Below are 18,343 nucleotides of genomic sequence, written 5' to 3'. Positions count from 1 at the left end.
AAAATTGCATTAAGTATGGTGCGTAATGTAATCAACACAAATATCCTTAGACAAAGCATCGATGTTTTATCCCTAGTAGCAACGAGCACATCCACAACCTTAGAACTTTCCGTCATCGTCCTGCAGTTTAATGGAGGCATGAACCCACTATCGAGCATAAATACTCCCTCTTGGAGTCACAAGTATCAACTTGGCCGAGCCTCTACTAGCAACGGAGAGCATGCAAGAACATAAATAACATATATGATAGATTGATAATCAACTTGACATAGTATTCAATATTCATCGGATCCCAACAAACACAACATGTAGCATTACAAATAGATGATCTTGATCATGATAGGCAGCTCACAAGATCTAACATGATAGCACAATGAGGAGAAGACAACCATCTAGCTACTGCTATGGACCCATAGTCCGGGGGTGGACTACTCACACATCGATCCGGAGGCGATCATGGCGATGAAGAGACCTCCGGGAGATGATTCCCCTCTCCGGCGAGGTGCCGGAGGCGATCTCTCGAATCCCCCGAGATGGGATTGGCGGCGGCGGCGTTTCTGGAAGGTTTTCCGTATCGTGGCTCTCGGTACTGGGGTATTCGCGACGAAGGCTTTAAGTAGGCGGAAGGGCAGGTCAGGGGGCGTCACGAGGGGCCCACACGCTAGGGCCGCGCCGCACTAGTGTGTCGTCGCCTCGTGGCCCCACTTCGTTTCCTCTTCGGACTTCTGGAAGCTTCGTGGAAAAATAGGACCCTGGGCGTTGATTTCGTCCAATTCCGAGGATATTTCCTTACTAGGATTTCTGAAACCAAAAACAGCAGAAAACAGCAACTGGCTCTTCGGCATCTCGTCAATAGGTTAGTGCCGGAAAATGCATAATAATGACATATAATGTGTATAAAACATGTGAGTATCATCATAAAAGTAGCATGGAACATAAGAAATTATAGATACGTTTGCGACGTATCAAGCATCCCCAAGCTTAGTTCCTACTCGCCCTCGAGTAGGTAAACGATAACAAAGATAATTTCTGAAGTGACATGCTATCATAATCTTGATCATACTATTGTAAGCATATGAGGTGAATGCAGCGATTCGAAGCAATGATGAAGATAATGAGTAAACAAATGAATCATATAGCAAAGACTTTTCATGAATAATACTTTCAAGACAAGCATCAATAAGACTTGCATAAGAGTTACTCATAAAGCAATAAATTCTTAGTAAAGGCATTGAAGCAACACAAAGGAAGATATAAGTTTCAGCGGTTGCTTTCAACTTCAACATGTATATCTCATGGATAATTGTCAACACAAAGTAATATAACAAGTGCAATAGGTAAACATGTAAGAATCAATGCACACGAGTTTACACAAGTGTTTGCTTCAGGATAGAAAGAATAGGTAAACTGACTCAACAATAAAGTAGAAGATAGGCCCTTCACGAGGGAAGCATGGATTACTATATTTGTGCTAGAGCTTTTCATTTTGAAAACAAGAAACAATTTTGTCAACGGTAGTAATAAATCATATGTGTTATGTATAAGATATCCTATAAGTTGCAAGCCTCATGCATAGTATACCAATAGTGCTCGCACCTTGTCCTAATTAGCTTGGATTAACATGGATTATCATTGCATAGCATATGTTTCAACCAAGTGTCACAAAGGGGTACCTCTATGTCACTTTGTACAAAGGTCTAAGGAGAAAGCTCGCATTGGATTTCTCGCTTTTGATTATTCTCAACTTAGACATCCATACCGGGACAACATAGACAACAGATAATGGACTCCTCTTTAATGCATAAGCATGCAACAACAGTTAATATTTCTCATAAGAGATTGAGGATTTGTGTCCAAACTGAAACTTCCACCATGATTCATGGCTTTAGTTAGCGGCCCAATGTTCTTCTCTAACAATATGCATACTCAAACCATTTGATCATGAAAATCACCCTTACTTCAGACAAGACGAACATGCATAGCAACTCACATGATATTCAACAAAGGTAAAGAGTTGATGGCGTCCCCAGAAGCATGGTTACCGCTCAACAAGCAACTTATTAAGAAATAAGACACATAAGTACATATTCTTCACCACAATAGTTTTTAAGGCTATTTTCCCATGAGCTATGTATTGTAAAGGCAAAGAATAGAAGTTTAAAGTAGCACTCAAGTAATGTACTTTGGAATGGCAGAGAAATACCATGTGGTAGGTAGGTATGGTGGACACAAATGGCATAGTATTTGGCTCAAGGATTTGGATGCATGAGAAGAATTCCTCTCAATACAAGGCTAGGCTAGCAAGGTTGTTTGAAGCAAACTCAAGTGTAAAAGGTGCAGCAAAGCTCACATATGAACATATTGTAACTATTATAAGACTTTACATTGTCTCCTTGTTGTTCAAACACCTTAACCAGAAAATATCTAGACTCTAGAGAAACTAATCATGCAAACCAAATTTTAACAAGCTCTATGTAATTCTTCATTAATGGGTACAAGGTACATAATGCAAGAGCTTAAACATGATCTATATGAGCACAACAATTGCCAAGTATCACATTATTCAAGACATTATACCATTTACCACATGCGGCATTTTCCGTTTCCAACCATATAGCAATGAATGAAATAGTCCAACTTTCGCAATGAACATTAAAGATAAAGCTAAGAACACATGTGTTCATACGAAACAGCGGAGCTTGTCTCTCTCCCACATAAATAATGCTAGGATCCGATTTTATTCAAACAAAAAACAAAAACAAAAACAAACAGACGCTCCAAGTAAAGCACATAAGATGTGATGGAATAAAAATATAGTTTCACTAGAGGTGACCTGATAAGTTGTCGATGAAGAAGGGATGCCTTGGGCATCCCCAAGCTTAGACGCTTGGGTCTTCTTAAAATATGCAGGGATGAACCACGGGGGCATCCCCAAGCTTAGACTTTTCACTCTTCTTGATCATATTGTATCATCCTCCTCTCTTGACCCTTGAAAACTTCCTCCACACCAAACTCAAAACAAACTCATTAGAGGGTTAGTGCATAATTCATATATTCGGAGGTGACATAATCATTCTTAACACTTCTGGACATTGCACAAAGCTACTGAAAGTTAATGGAACAAAGAAATCCATCAAACATAGCAAAAGAGGCAATGCGAAATAAAAGGCAGAATCTGTCAAAACAGAATAGTCCATAAAGACGAATTTTTTAGAGGCACCGGACTTGCTCGGATGAAAATGCCGAAATTGAATGAAAGTTGCGTACATATCCGAGGATCACGCACGTAAATTGGCAGATTTTTCCGAGTTACCTACGGAGAACCATACCCAAATTCGTGAGAGAAAGAAATATGTTTTACGCGCAGTAATCCAAATCTAGTATTGACTTTACTATCAAAGACTTTACTTGGCACAACAATGCAATAAAATAAAGATAAGGAGAGGTTGCTACGGTAGTAACAACTTCCAAGACTCAAATATAAAACAAAATGCAGAAGTAAAATAATGGGTTGTCTCCCATAAGCGCTTTTCTTTAACGCCTTTCAGCTAGGCGCAGAAAGTGTGAATCAAGTAACATCAAGAGATGAGGCATCGACATCATAATTTGTTCTAATAATAGAATCATAAGGTAACTTCATTTTATTTCTAGGGAAGTGTTCCATACCTTTCTTGAGAGGAAATTGATATTTAATATTACCTTCCTTCATATCAATGGTGGCACCAACAGTTCGAAGAAAAGGTCTTCCCAATATAATGGGACAAGATGCATTGCATTCAATATCCAAGACAACAAAATCAACGGGGACAAGGTTATTGTTAACCATAATGCGAACATTATCAATCCTCCCCAAAGGTTTCTTTATAGCATTATCAGCAAGATTAACATCCAAATAACAATTTCTCAATGGTGGCAAGTCAAGCATATCATAGATTTTCTTAGGCATAACAGAAATACTTGCACCAAGATCACATAAAGTATTACAATCAAAATCATTGACCCTCATCTTAATGATAGGCTCCCAACCATCTTCTAACTTCCTAGGAATAGAAGTTTCAAGTTTTAGTTTATCTTCTCTAGCTTTTATGAGAGCATTTGTAATATGTTTTGTAAAGGCCAAATTTATAGCACTAGCATTGGGACTTTTAGCAAGTTTTTGTAAGAACTTTATAACTTCAGAGATGTGACAATCATCAAAATCTAAACCATTATGATCTACAACAATGGGATCATTGTCCCCAACATTTTGAAAAATTTCAGCAGATTTATCAGTTTCAGCAGTTTTAGCAGTTTCAGGCAATTTTGCACGCTTTGCACTAGGAGTAGAAACATTGCCAACACCAATTATTTTACCATTGATAGTAGGAGGTGTAGCAACATGTGAAGAATTAACATTACTAGTTGTGGTAATAGTCCAAACTTTAGCTATATTATTCTCTTTAGCTAGTTTTTCATTTTCTTCTCTTTCCCACCTAGCATGCAATTCAGCCATCAATCTAATATTCTCATTAATTCGAACTTGGATGGCATTTGCTGTAGTAACAATCTTATTTTCATTATCCTTATTAGGCATAACTTTCAATTTTAAAAGATCAACATCGAGAGGCAAGTCTATCAACCTTAGAAGCAAGAATATCAATTTTATCAAGCTTTTCTTCAACAGATTTGTTAAAAGCAGTTTGTGTACTAATAAATTCTTTAAGCATGGCTTCAAGACCAGGGGGTACACTTCTATTATTATTGTAAGAATTCCCATAAGAATTACCATAACCATTACTATTAGCAGAAGGATATGGCCTATAGTTGTTACCAGAATTATTCCTATAAGCATTGTTGTTGAAATTATTACTTTTAATGAGATTCACATCAACATGTTCTTCTTGGGCAACCAATGAAGCTAAAGGAACATTATTAGGATCAACATTAGATCTACCATTCACAAGCATAGACATAATAGCATCAATCTTATCACTCAAGGAGGAGGTTTCTTCAACAGAATTTACCTTCTTACCTTGTGGAGCTCTTTCCTTGTGCCATTCAGAGTAATTTATCATCATATTATCAAGAAGCTTTGTTGCCGCCCCCAAATTTATGGACATAAAGGTACCTCCAGCAGCTGAATCCAATAGGTTCCGCGAAGAAAAATTCAGTCCTGCATAAAAGGTTTGGATGATCATCCAAGTAGTTAGTCCATGGGTTGGGCAATTCTTCACCAAAGATTTCATTCTCTCCCATGCTTGAGCAACATGTTCATTATCTAATTGCTTGAAATTCATTATGCTACTTCTCAAAGATATAATTTTAGCGGGAGGATAATATCTACCAATAAAAGCATCCTTACATTTAGTCCATGAATCAATACTATTTCTAGGCAGAGATAGCAACCAATCTTTAGCTCTTCCTCTTAAGGAGAAAGGAAACAATTTCAATTTTATAATGTCACCATCTACACCCTTATACTTTTGCATTTCACATAGTTCAACAAAATTATTAAGATGGGCATCAGCATCATCAGAACTAACACCAGAAAATTGCTCTCTCATAACAAGATTTAGTAAAGCAGGTTTAATTTCAAAGAATTCTGCTGTAGTAGCAGGTGGAGCAACATGTGTGCATAAGAAATCATTATTATTTGTGCTAGTGAAATCACACAACTTAGTATTCTCAACAGTACCCATTTTAGCAATAGTAAATAAAGCAAACTAAATAAAGTAAATGCAAGTAACTAATTTTTTTGTGTTTTTAATATGGAGATTAAGACAGTAAATAAAGTAAAACTAGCAACTAATTTTTTTGTGTTTTGTTTTAGTGCAGCAAACAAAGTAGTAAATAAAATAAAGCAAGACAAAAAAAAGTAAAGAGATTGGAAGTGGGAGACTCCCCTTGCAGCGTGTCTTGATCTCCCCGGCAACGGCACCAGAAAATATGCTTGATGCGTGCAGTTAACACACGTCCGTTGGGAACCCCAAGAGGAAAGTGTGATGCGTACAGTAGCAAGTTTTCCCTCAGAAAGAAATCAAGGTTTATCGAACCAGTAGGAGCCAAGAAGCACGTTGAAGGTTGATGGCGGCGAAATGTAGTGCGGCGCAACACGAGGGATTCCGGCGCCAACGTGGAACCTGCACAACACAATCAAAGTTCTTTGCCCCAACGTAGTGAGGTTGTCAATCTCACCGGCTTGCTGTAAACAAAGGATTAGATGTATAGTGTGGATGATGATGATTGTTTGCGAAGAACAGTAAGAACAATTGCAGTAGATTGTATTTCAGATGTAAAGAATAGGACCGGGGTCCACAGTTCACTAGTGGTGTCTCTCCCATAAGATAAACAGATGTTGGGTGAACAAATTACAATTGGGCAATTGACAAATAAAGAAGGCATAACAATGCACATACATATATCATGATGAGTACTATGAGATTTAATCGGGGCATTACGACAATGTACATAGACCGCTATCCGAGCATGCATCTATGCCTAAAAAGTCCACTTTCAGGTTATCATCCGAACCCCTTCCGGTATTAAGTTGCAAGCAACGAGACAATTGCATTAAGTATGGTGCGTAATGTAATCAACACAAATATCCTTAGACAAAGCATCGATGTTTTATCCCTAGTAGCAACAGCACATCCACAACCTTAGAACTTTCCGTCACTCGTCCCGGATTTAATGGAGGCATGAACCCACTATCGAGCATAAATACTCCCTCTTGGAGTCACAAGTATCAACTTGGCCGGAGCCTCTACTAGCAACGGAGAGCATGCAAGAACATAAATAACATATATGATAGATTGATAATCAACTTGACATAGTATTCAATATTCATCGGATCCCAACAAACACAACATGTAGCATTACAAATAGATGATCTTGATCATGATAGGCAGCTCACAAGATCTAACATGATAGCACAATGAGGAGAAGACAACCATCTAGCTACTGCTATGGACCCATAGTCCAGGGGTGGACTACTCACACATCGATCCGGAGGCGATCATGGCGATGAAGAGACCTACGGGAGATGATTCCCCTCTCCGGCAGGGTGCCGGAGGTGATCTCCTGAATCCCCCGAGATGGGATTGGCGGCGGTGGCGTCTCTGGAAGGTTTTCCGTATCGTGGCTCTCGGTACTGGGGTATTCGCGACAAAGGCTTTAAGTAGGCGGAAGGGCAGGTCAGGGGGCGTCACGAGGGGCCCACATGCTAGGGCCGCGTGGCCAGGGCCTGGGCCGCGCCGCCCTAGTGTGTCGCCGCCTCCTGGCCCCACTTCGTTTCCTCTTCGGACTTCTGGAAGCTTCGTGGAAAAATAGGACCCTGGGCGTTGATTTCGTCCAATTCCGAGAATATTTCCTTACTAGGATTTCGAAACCAAAAACAGCGAGAAAACAACAAGCGGCTCTTCGGCATCTCGTCAATAGGTTAGTACCAGAAAATGCATAATAATGACATATAATGTGTATAAAACATGTGAGTATCATCATAAAATAAGCATGGAACATAAGAAATTATAGATACGTTTGGGACGTATCAATACGTTTGAGACGTATCAATCTCCATACCTTGTTCAACCTCGTTACCGACAAGTACTCTTTACTCGTACCGCGGTATGTCATCTCTTATGATCCAATCATATGCTTGCAAGCTAATCAGACGACATTCCACCGAGAGGGCCCGGAGTATATCTATCCGTCATCGGGATGGACAAATCCCACTATTTATCCATATGCCTCAACTCACACTTTCCAAATACTTAATCCCCTCTTTATAACCACCCATTTACGCAATGGCGTTTGATGTAATCAAAGTACCCTCCGGTGTAAGTGATTTACATGATCTCATGGTCGAAGGACTAAGGCAACTATGTATCGAAAGCTTATAGCAAATTGAACTTAATGACTTGATCTTATGCTATGCTCATTTGGGTGTGTGTCCATTATATCATTCAATTAATGACATAACCTTGTTATTAATAACATCCAATATTCATGATCACAAAACCATGATCATCCATTAATCAACAAGCTAGTTATACAAGAGGCTTACTAGGGACTCTTTGTTGTTTACATAACACACATGTATCAATATTTCGGTTAATACAATTATAGCATGGTATGCAAACATTTATCATAAACACAAAGATATTATAATAACCACTTTATTATTGCCTCTTGGGCATATCTCCAACAAGAGACTCCCCTTGCGGCGTGTCTTGATCTCCCGGCAACGGCGCCGTGAAAATATGCTTGATGACGCGTGAAGCACACGTCCGTTGGGAACCCCAAGAGGAAGGTGTGATGCGTACAGACAGCAAGTTTTCCCTCAGTAAGAAACCAAGGTTATCGAACCAGTAGGAGATGAAGGCCACGTGAAGGTTGTTGGTGAAGGAGTTTAGTGCGGCGCAACACCAGGGATTCCGGCGCCAACGTGGAACCTGCACAACACAATCAAAATACTTTGCCCCAACTTAACAGTGAGGTTGTCAATCTCACCGGCTTGCTGGTAAACAAAGGATTAAACGTATGGTGTGGAGAATGATGTCTGTTTGCAAAGTACAACGAGAGAACAATGATTGCGGTAGATTGTATTTCAGATGTAAAAGAATGGACCGGGGTCCACAGTTCACTAGTGGTGTCTCTCCAATAAGATAAATAGCATGTTGGGTGAACAAATTACAGTTGGGCAATTGACAAATAGAGAGGGCATAACAATGCACATACATATCATGATGACTACTATGAGATTTAATTAGGGCATTACGACAAAGGACATAGACCGCTATCCAGCATGCATCTATGCCTAAAAAGTCCACCTTCGGGTTAGCATCCGCACCCCTTCCGGTATTAAGTTGCAAACAACAGATGATTGCATTAAGTACTGTGCGTAATGTAAACAATACAAATATCCTTAGACAAATCATTGATGTTTTATCCCTAGTGGCAACAGCACATCCATAACCTTAGAACTTTCTGTCACTGTCCCAGATTCAATGGAGGCATGAACCCACTATCGAGCATAAATACTCCCTCTTGGAACGGAGAGCATGCAAGAACATAAATAACACATATATGATAGATCGATAATCAACTTGACATAGTATTCCATATTCATCGGATCCCAACAAACGCAACATGTAGCATTACAAATAGATGATCTTGATCATGATAGGCATCTCACAAGATCTAAACATGATAGCACAAGAGGAGAAGACAACCATCTAGCTACTGCTATGGACCCATAGTCCAAAGATGAACTACTCACGCATCGGTCCGGAGGCGGGCATGGTGGTGTAGAGCCCTCCGGTGATGATTCCCCTCTCCGGCGGGGTGCCGGAGGCGATCTTCGAACCCCCGAGATGGGGTTGACGGCGGCGGCGTCTCTGGAACTTTTCTCGTATCGTGGCTCTCGGTACTAGGGTTTTCGCGACGGAAGGAATAAATAGGCGAAGGGGCAGAGTCGGGGGGCGCCCGAGGGGCCCATCCCATAGGCCGGCGCGGCCAGGGTTGGGGCCGCGCCACCCTATGGTGTGGCTGCCTCGTGTCCCCTCTTCGTCTCCTCTTCGGTGTTCTGGAAGGCTCCGTAGAAAATAAGACTGTGGGATTTTGTTTCGTTCAATTCCGAGAATATTTTCTGTGTAGGATTTCTGAAACCAAAAACAGCAGAAAACAGGAACTGTCGCTTCGACATCTTGTTAATAGGTTAGTACCGGAAAATTCATCAAAATGATGTAAAGTGTATATAAAACATGTGAGTATTGTCATAAAACTAGCATGGAACATAAGAAATTATAGATACGTTTGGGACGTATCACCCGACGCAAAACGAATGCCAGAAGTGACCATCTATGTTTGTTTGCTTTAGGCCGCGGACAAAAATATGCTAAAAATGACCGGTTGGCCGTTTGCATCCGGGGTGCCCCCAGTGGCCCGATGCATTTGTTTCCACAATATTTTTTCATTAATAAAAAATGTACAGTGCAAAAAATAAAAACATGAAAATATAAAAAGTCAATGGCCTGCTAAAACCCTAACCCTACCCTACGCTTCCTCTTCATTGGGCACCTAGGTTAGGTCGACGAGGTATGGGACACCCACGGTTAGTCGGGAACTGGTGGAGCAGATGCCGCTGCGGGCGGCGAGGAGGCGGCACCGAGGCTTGCAACACCAAGTTGAAGGCATCTTCCTCCGACAGGCCCACCGGCATGTGGTCGATGGCATACCAGTCATCGGTGGTGGCTGCGACAGCTCTGATATGAGCATACCCGTCGGCATGTGCTCGACGGCGTACTGGGGCATCGACAGTGGCTGCCCACGGTCTGATATGGCTTCAGTAGCTCATTCCCGTGCCCTCCTCTAGTTCCATCTGAATGTCGTGGAACGCGCTAGCGACAAAGTCATCGGAGTCGACATGCACCACCCTGCCCCCGATGTCTTCGCCCCACATTTCATCGGGCGGGAGAGGTGATGGAGGTGGCGGCATACGCGACAGCTGCCGACGAGGGCATGGAGGCGGGTTGAAGTTGTAGTTCCGGTCGTCAAGGAACCCTGCCTTCCGCCTCTTGTAAGTTTCGTGCCGTCGGTAGTCGTCCCACCCGGGGGAGTAGATGGCGTACGCGGGTTTGTCGTAGAGGTCTGGCGGGAGAACGACCCACCTACGCCGAATCTCTTCGAGCCGCTCCGGGCTGGGTCGTGGTACCGTCGGGATAGGCATCCACGCGGAGTTGAGGCGCCACCCACCTGGCAGGGGCATGTCGTTCCATCCATCGCAGGGTTGTCGGTTCTTGTAGAGCAGCTAGGTGACGCTGAAAAGACCCTGATCCGAGCGTTCTCCTCCTTCCCTCGCGACGAGGACGCCTCATGGTCGTTCTTCTTCTTCTTCCCCATGGCGAGGTGGCGGAGCACTGTGGTTGCTGGTGTGGTGGGAGCAAGCGTGGCCGGAAATATGGCAATGAGCGACAGGAAGGTGCGGGCGATGTGTGGGCGATGGCAGGATGTTGCCGGTGCCCTTATAGGGATGAATGCAGGACTCGAAGCCGTGTGCCATTGATAGCGACCGCGGAAGGCTGCAGCACGCGCACGTGGAAGCGAAGAGGCCGAAGCAATGCGGCCGAAATGCTGCGGCCTCGCGTCCGCTGTCAGGTGGGCATGTGGCGACAAGGCACAGACACGCGCTGCCGCGCAGACGCATTCCGGGGCAAAGTTTGGCCGCGTTTGCGTTTCCGCGGACAGCCCGACTAGTTTGTGTCGGATCGCTAAAGTGCAAACCCATTTTTTTATGAACGCTCATTTTACATCGACATGCATAGTAGTACACCGTAAGATCACACACCTAGGCGATTTATACTACCTGGAAGAGAGAGAAAGGAGAGAGAATGCTTCTGTCGGTAGAAATAAGTACGTGGGATTGCCACACAAATGGGTGCTTACTGACGGTCTTTTCCCATTGTATTGAGGTCGTCGTTTATCATGGGCGAAATAGCCTCGTGAGCAGCTTATCCATTGGGCTAATTCAGTTAGATATATATAGATGGTCCAAGGGCATCTCCAACGGGGTGAGGCGTATCAGACACCGAAAGTGGTAGTGCGCATCCGTTTGTGTCACTCCGCGGATACGAAAATGATAGTTTTTAACCACGCATCCTTTTGCGCATGGGGTGTTTCCAGCAGGGCCAACGCATTTGGCTCGCGGACATGAATTTTATGTTTAAACAGTACAATAAACAAGTTCAAAGTAGTTTCAGTTATTACATCCAAATTTTTGAAAGTCTACATGAAAATAAGGTAATATTGAGCACTACACAATGTCTTCATGGCCAGTCAATGCTCACTGGTGCTCAATTAAATCCTTCTGTAGGCGTTTGGACATGCTCTTGTCACTGACTTCAACATTCATATGCAGATACTGCTGCCAGGATGATGCCCCAGGGATTGGTGCAACCAGGTCACCGTGGAACTCCCATTGTTGCTCATTGCGGCCATCATGACACTCGTTCTCAATGATCATGTTGTGCATGATCATGCAACATGTCATCACCTCATGCATGGTCTTCAGCGACCATGTTCTTACCGGGTGACGGATAATTTCCCACCAAGCTTGGAGCACATCAAATCAGCGCTCCACATCTTTCCTGCAAGCCTCTTGCATCTTGGCAAACCCCTTCGTTTTTTTCGTGTTTGGACTACGGACAGTCTTCCCCAGTGTGTCCCAGTTAGGATAGATGCCGTCAGCAAGATAATATGGCTTGCCATATTCATTTCCATTGATCTCGTAGCTCACATGAGGAGCTTTGTCTTGCATAAGCCTGTTGAAAGCTGGTGATCGTTGCAACACATTGATATCATTGTTGGAACCACCATGCCAAAGAATGAATCCCAAATCCATAAATCTTGAGATATCAATGCTTTAAGAATGACAATGCATCCCTCTGCATGGCCGCCGTACTGACCCTGCCATCAAAATGGGCAGTTCTTTCACTCCCAGTGCATGCAATCTATGTTGTCAATCATGCATGGAAACCCCCTAAACTCGTTGATAGACAACAACCGCCTTGTATCCTCAAATGTTGGCTCCCTCATGTAGTATTCTCCGAACACGGCAATCATGACTCAGCAAAACCGGTACATGGACTCAAGGCAGGTGCTCTCACCCATTCGAAGATACTCATCGAATATATCAGCAGTCATTCCATAGGATATCATGCGAATAGTTGTGGAACATTTTTGGTAGGAGGTGAAGCCTAGCGCACCTGTTGCATCGGGCCTGCATTGGAAGTACGAGTTGTAGTCTCTGACGCCCCGTAGAATGACCATGAACAGGTTCCTTGACATTCTGTACTGACGCTGGAACATTTTTTCCGTGAACACATGTGCGGTTCGGTCGAAGTAGTCCTTGTAGATTCGGTGGTGCCTTCCACTCTGTTGTGCGGCCGATTTTGTGAGCGGCCCTTCATAGAGACCCGGTGCACCGGCATTTTGTTGTCATTGTGCTCGTGTAGGATGGAGGCCGCAGCAGAAGCCATGTTCTGCGACGTCTGATCGAACTCATCGTCGGAAGAGGAGTCAATGACCTCAGCGCGGAACTTGTCGAGCATCTTCCACATGTCCATCTGCATGGTAGTAACTGCGGATCAATGGTTGCCCTCAGTAGCGTCCAAAACATGAGTAAGAAACCTACCGACGCAATTGACCAAACAGGTCTTGGGCGGCGAGGCTGGGCGGCGCAACCGGCAGATGTTTGCCCCCGAAAGCTGCGATAGATGTGGCCCAGAACCTACCCGACTCCGATCCTGTTCTCCGGTGCAGCGAGGCCCGAACGCGGCGTGTACTAGACGGTGCGGTGAGGGGTTGGGTGGTCGCGTCGCACTAGGGCGACAAAGAAGGGGAAGAGAAAGCAAATCTGCATGGTCGATTCACTGTCCTTGACGTGTGGGACCGGGTAAGAAAAGGAGAACGCTCGGCGCGACCGTGGAGACGCATCTGAGGTATATATTTAAGCCGCGTTTGCGTCTCCGTGGACAGCCCAATCACTATGCGCCGGGCAGCTGGGTCTGGTTGCTGGCATATTTTTCGACCACGCGTGATGGCAAACGGTCAGTTGGATGCCTAATAGACAGATTATTGTGAGACAAACGTGTTTAGCTTTTTTCGCAAGTGATGTAAACGGACGGAAACCAATGCTCATGCCCTTAAGTCGGAGATAGTAACGGGCTGTTTGGTTCAGGGTGGCGTGTAAACGGATCGGATCGGATTTTGCTCGTACCATATCCTTTACCATATATTTTTCTCGGATTCGGATCGGAGCGGATATTGATCGGTTTCGGATTCGAATGCGGATATTTTGGACTGTGGATTCGAATCGGTAATGGGGTAGACTCGGACCAGAAACAAAAACAGTCGGATTTATGCTCTCATAGGTAGATAGTTATAATTCTTGCAAATTTTTTAGAGAGATTTAAACTTTCATGCTTGTGTAGTTAAGAAAAAAAGAGACATAATGCGCTAAAACTCAAGCATTGATAGGAAAGGAACTTAGAGATAAACATGACCGCCAAATGAATTTGGTAACTCAATAACTACTAACCTTTCAAGATTGGTCTTGAATTTTGACTCAAAAATCGGATTATCCGGTTTAAAACCTTCGGATTATCCTAATTTAATTTTTGGATAATCCATATCCGCATGCTATTTGCTATACCATATCCTACACCGTATCCGGCGCATCACTTTGGAATCGGATATCCTTATCCGTCGGATTCTTTAAAAACGAATATGGATACCTTAAAACGGATTCGGCACCGGTTTTGGTGCGAAAATTATCTTTTAGAATTTAGCTTTAGAATTAGAATTCTGGAATTCAGCCTACAATTCTACCGTTTGGGCCTGCGCTGAATTTAGGAGTGGAAACAGAGGCAAATTCCGAGCCCGCCCCGTGGTTTCTCTGGCTTGAGCAATACGGAGGGTCACAGCTCCGTATTCGCTCGGAATTGCTCTCCGCGTACCTCTTCGGGCGAGCGAGGATACAACTCTTCCACAACCGTGAGCGAGCGCTCGCTCGAGGCTCGACCTGAGCAAGCCGCCGGCGGCAGCAGTGGTGAGTCCTCCCCACGCCCCCCTTCCTATCTCCTATCCCGCCCTCCTCCCCTTCTTCCCGGCGTCCTCGTAGGAGAGCTTCACCGACGGCGTCCGCCCCTCCATGACCCCTCCCCAAACCCTAGGTCGACCAGGCAGGATTGGAACGGCGGGAGGGAGGGCGATACGGGTAGCAGCGCCGGGAGGTTAACGGCCTCTCCCTTGGACATCGCCAAGCCGGCCTCTCCCTCTGTTTTCTTTATTTTCTGCCGATGCACCTTATGTTCTCTCTATCCAAGGCAGAACAAGAACGACAACATTGGAATAATCTGCTCTTCGGCATAGGATTGCTGGCGTACGCGACGACATCGGCGTCTTTCCTGCAGGTCACGCCAATTGCTTCCATAGCTGATGGAGTGATGGTCTCTAGTATATGTCAGAGGATTACACAACAGAGCACCGATTTCAGTATGTAATGATGGTGTGTAAATTTTAATGTTTGTAAAGTATAAACATTAACAAAAATTCATACTTGTACACAAGTTTATACCGTCCAAAATCAATAAAACATTCAATTCCACGGTTTGTACATCCAAACATGAATTAGAATTCGGTGCCAACCTTTGATTCCAACAACAAATACCCTGCACATCCAAACAATAGAATTTGAATTGGGGGTATTTCCTTTCATCTTGGATTTAGTATTCCATTCCGATTCAATTCCGAGTCTGAATTCTGTGCATCCAAACACAGCGGGATTTGCATGATTTGCAAACGCCCCCAAACAACCCACTGCCGCTGCCGCCGCCACTGCTGCCCAAGGAAAATAATAGCTAGCTATAGCTTCTCAGACATGTTCCGCGACGCTAAGCATGTTTCTTCCGCTATAGGCGCTACGTCCGCTAAAGCGCCGCTAATTGCTGCTAAATAGTGTAGCCGCTAGAGGAGCTATAGCACCGCTAACATAATTGTCCCATGCCACTAGAATTTGAAGCCCAATATATGTTTTCGTCGGGCTGCTGCGCCCAGGACACGACGCCTTGGCTTGGGAGTCACGGGCTGAATCGAGACGACCGACCACGTCCGAAACTCAGGCTGGATTGTTTCTACACCTTTTTCATTTACTCTTTGTTCGATGGTGAAATGTTTCAGCTGTCAGACACTATAATCGCCAAAAATAATTTGTATATAGAAGCTTGATTGTTTGTTCAAAAACTAGAACTGTTACGTCTTTCCTTCATGTTACGTACTTCCCTGCCTATTCAATTCCATTTCATTCCATCCCATGTAATTTTTTTAGAAATAAGGATTGTAGATAGAATTGGCATATCTACTTTAGGTCTGTAGCACATTATAAGCAATGCAATAATCATGAAGACAAAGAAAAATATTATTTTCCATGATATGTATGCTGCAACTTTTTTTGTTTCTATGACATATATTGCTTTTATAGAGAAAACCGCTAAATGGTTTAGCTTCCGCTATAGCACAGCTATTGCTTCAATAGCTTCTGGATGAGGTGTCCGCTAAATCAAATAGCCCGCTATTTTTTTCCTTGCTGCTGCCACAACCATCTTCTCCCACTCTGCTATTTTTCCAATGTTTGCACCTCCTCCACTTCCCCTCCCCTTCCCCTCCCCGCTCCTCCTCGAGAAAGCTGTTTATGTTCCTGTCTATTGCTTTAGATCTGCACTATCTTTTTTTTGAATTATTCATGATTGTGGACAGGATGGTGTCGATGCCGTCGAGCTGCACCATGGAGAAGTTGACAGTGTCGAGATGCTCCATCCACAAGGAGAAAGGGGCGCACATCTTCGAGGTTGCTGGGTACAGCCTCATGCAGGGCATGGGCGTCGGCAAGTTTGTCTGCTCGCCCACCTTCACCATCGGTGGGTACGACTGGTCCATCAAATGCTACCCCGAAGGAACCACCAAGCTGTCCAAAGGGTGTGTGGAGATATGTCTCGAGCTCATGAGCAGCAACGCCGAGGTTCGGACCCTGTTTGATTTTGGATTGGTAAGGCACGATTCAGGATTGATCAGTACAGCGTTTGCCCCACAAAGCAAGGTCTTCAGCTCAAAGGCCAGGGAGACCTGTCAGTATAGTGTGATGATTGTAGGCAGCAGCATTGATGCAGAACCAACTAAGTTCCTTCAGAATGATGTCCTCATGATCAAATCTGTAATCACGGTGATCAAGGAATCCCAGGCTTCTGTGACTGCAGGCCCTCCTGAGATCGAGGTTCCGCCATCGGACATCCTGGAGCATCTAGCAAAGCTGCTGGAAGCTAAGGAGAAAGCAGATGTCACTTTCAGTGTTGGAGGAGAGACGTTCCAGGCGCACAAGACCGTGCTCGCCATGCGGTCACCCGTCTTTGAGGCAGAGCTCTTCGGGCCGCTGAGGGAGACATGTGTAACCATCCAAGACATGCAGCCTGCTGTGTTCAAGGCTCTGCTGCATTTCATCTATACGGATTCATTGCCTGACTTGGATGATTTTGAAGGTGACGACAAATGTGAAATGCACCGCCATCTACTGGTGGCTGCAGATAGGTATGCCATGGACAGGCTGAAGATTATATGTCAAAACATCCTTTGCAAGAATCTTGATGTGGACAACGTGGCAACTACATTGGCTTTAGCTGATCAGCATAACTGTGATAAGCTTAAGGATGTCTGCGTGGAGTTTATTGCCTCTTCAGATAAGATGGATGATGTGGTTGCAACCCAAGGTTATGCAGATCTCAAAAGATCATGCCCTTCTGTCTTGGTAGATGCTTTCGAGAAGAGAAGTAGGTCTCGCAAAGCATAGATGGCCAGCTTGTTGTCAGCTAAACATATTGGTTGGGTAGTTTAGTTTGTAAAATCGAGTAGTATAACATCATTGTGTGGACCTGTCATTGTCACATACATTGCAATGTCCAATGTCAGATAACAGTAGCATGTTGTTGATGGAACACAACAACATAAGTCGCAACTAGTTTTATACCGTCATACTGTTAACTGGTTCCTTGAGAACCTAAAGATGGCACCTGGCTCATAATTGTGGTTCCTTGAGAACTGAAAGATGGCACATTGTATGCAACCTGTCTTATAATTATTCAAGGCCCATAAGCTATGAGTACATCCACATGTTATTCATATGTACTCCCTCCGTTCCTTTTTAATTGACTCAAATTTAGTACAAACTTGTACTAAATCCGAGTCAATTAAAAAAGTACGGAGGGAGTAGTGATCTTATTAGATTAATTGCTTGCATATAAAACATTTGGAGGAATGTATATTTTTTATTGATCCACTGACCTGGCTGTACTTGGTTTTTTTCTGGGATTACTACTACACATAGCAAATTTCATTTTTTTCGAGAAAGCGCAAAGTACTCTTTGCGTTTCATTTCATTGAAAAGATAGAAAGTTTTACAACCCTCCTAAGAGGCAGATTACAAGAGTGAGTTCTTAATGGACGTCCTAGGTCGTCGGTAAGAGGATACGCAGTCCTAGGGCACTAGCTCTCAACCACATCCTGGCTTCTTCCTTGATCAGGGCAACTCTGGCGCTGACGGAAAGCAGTGGTCCCTCATTCCGTTGCTTCCAAACCATCCAAGGGATGAGCAAGGGACTAGCAAATTTCTACTAGTGTTACAATTTTACATCAAACTGGAAAGGTATGTGTACTTGTTTTACTGTTGTATCCTGTGTTATTCTCTTATTAGCCTATTAGGGGACTTGGTATTACTGTTTTATCAGTTTTATAAAGAGTAAGTCACAATAGTAGCAATAAG

At 43.8% G+C, this 18,343-nt stretch overlaps 1 protein-coding gene across 1 annotated transcript; it reads left to right on the top strand.

The window, feature by feature from the left end:
* The first annotated feature begins 14,542 nt into the window (after positions 1-14,542).
* LOC124653382 (BTB/POZ and MATH domain-containing protein 1-like) lies at positions 14,543-17,686 on the top strand. Its single transcript, XM_047192447.1, has 2 exons — positions 14,543-14,584; positions 16,291-17,686. The coding sequence occupies exon 2, from the start codon at positions 16,292-16,294 to the stop codon at positions 17,372-17,374; it is 1,083 nt and encodes a 360-aa protein (XP_047048403.1). The 5' UTR covers positions 14,543-14,584; position 16,291; the 3' UTR covers positions 17,375-17,686.
* Positions 17,687-18,343: the final 657 nt, after the last annotated feature.

This window comes from Lolium rigidum, chromosome 5 (assembly GCF_022539505.1).
Source record: "Lolium rigidum isolate FL_2022 chromosome 5, APGP_CSIRO_Lrig_0.1, whole genome shotgun sequence".
NCBI lineage: Eukaryota > Viridiplantae > Streptophyta > Magnoliopsida > Poales > Poaceae > Lolium > Lolium rigidum.
Note: the sequence above shows the minus strand (reverse complement) of the source record. Positions and strands in the feature narration are given on the sequence as shown.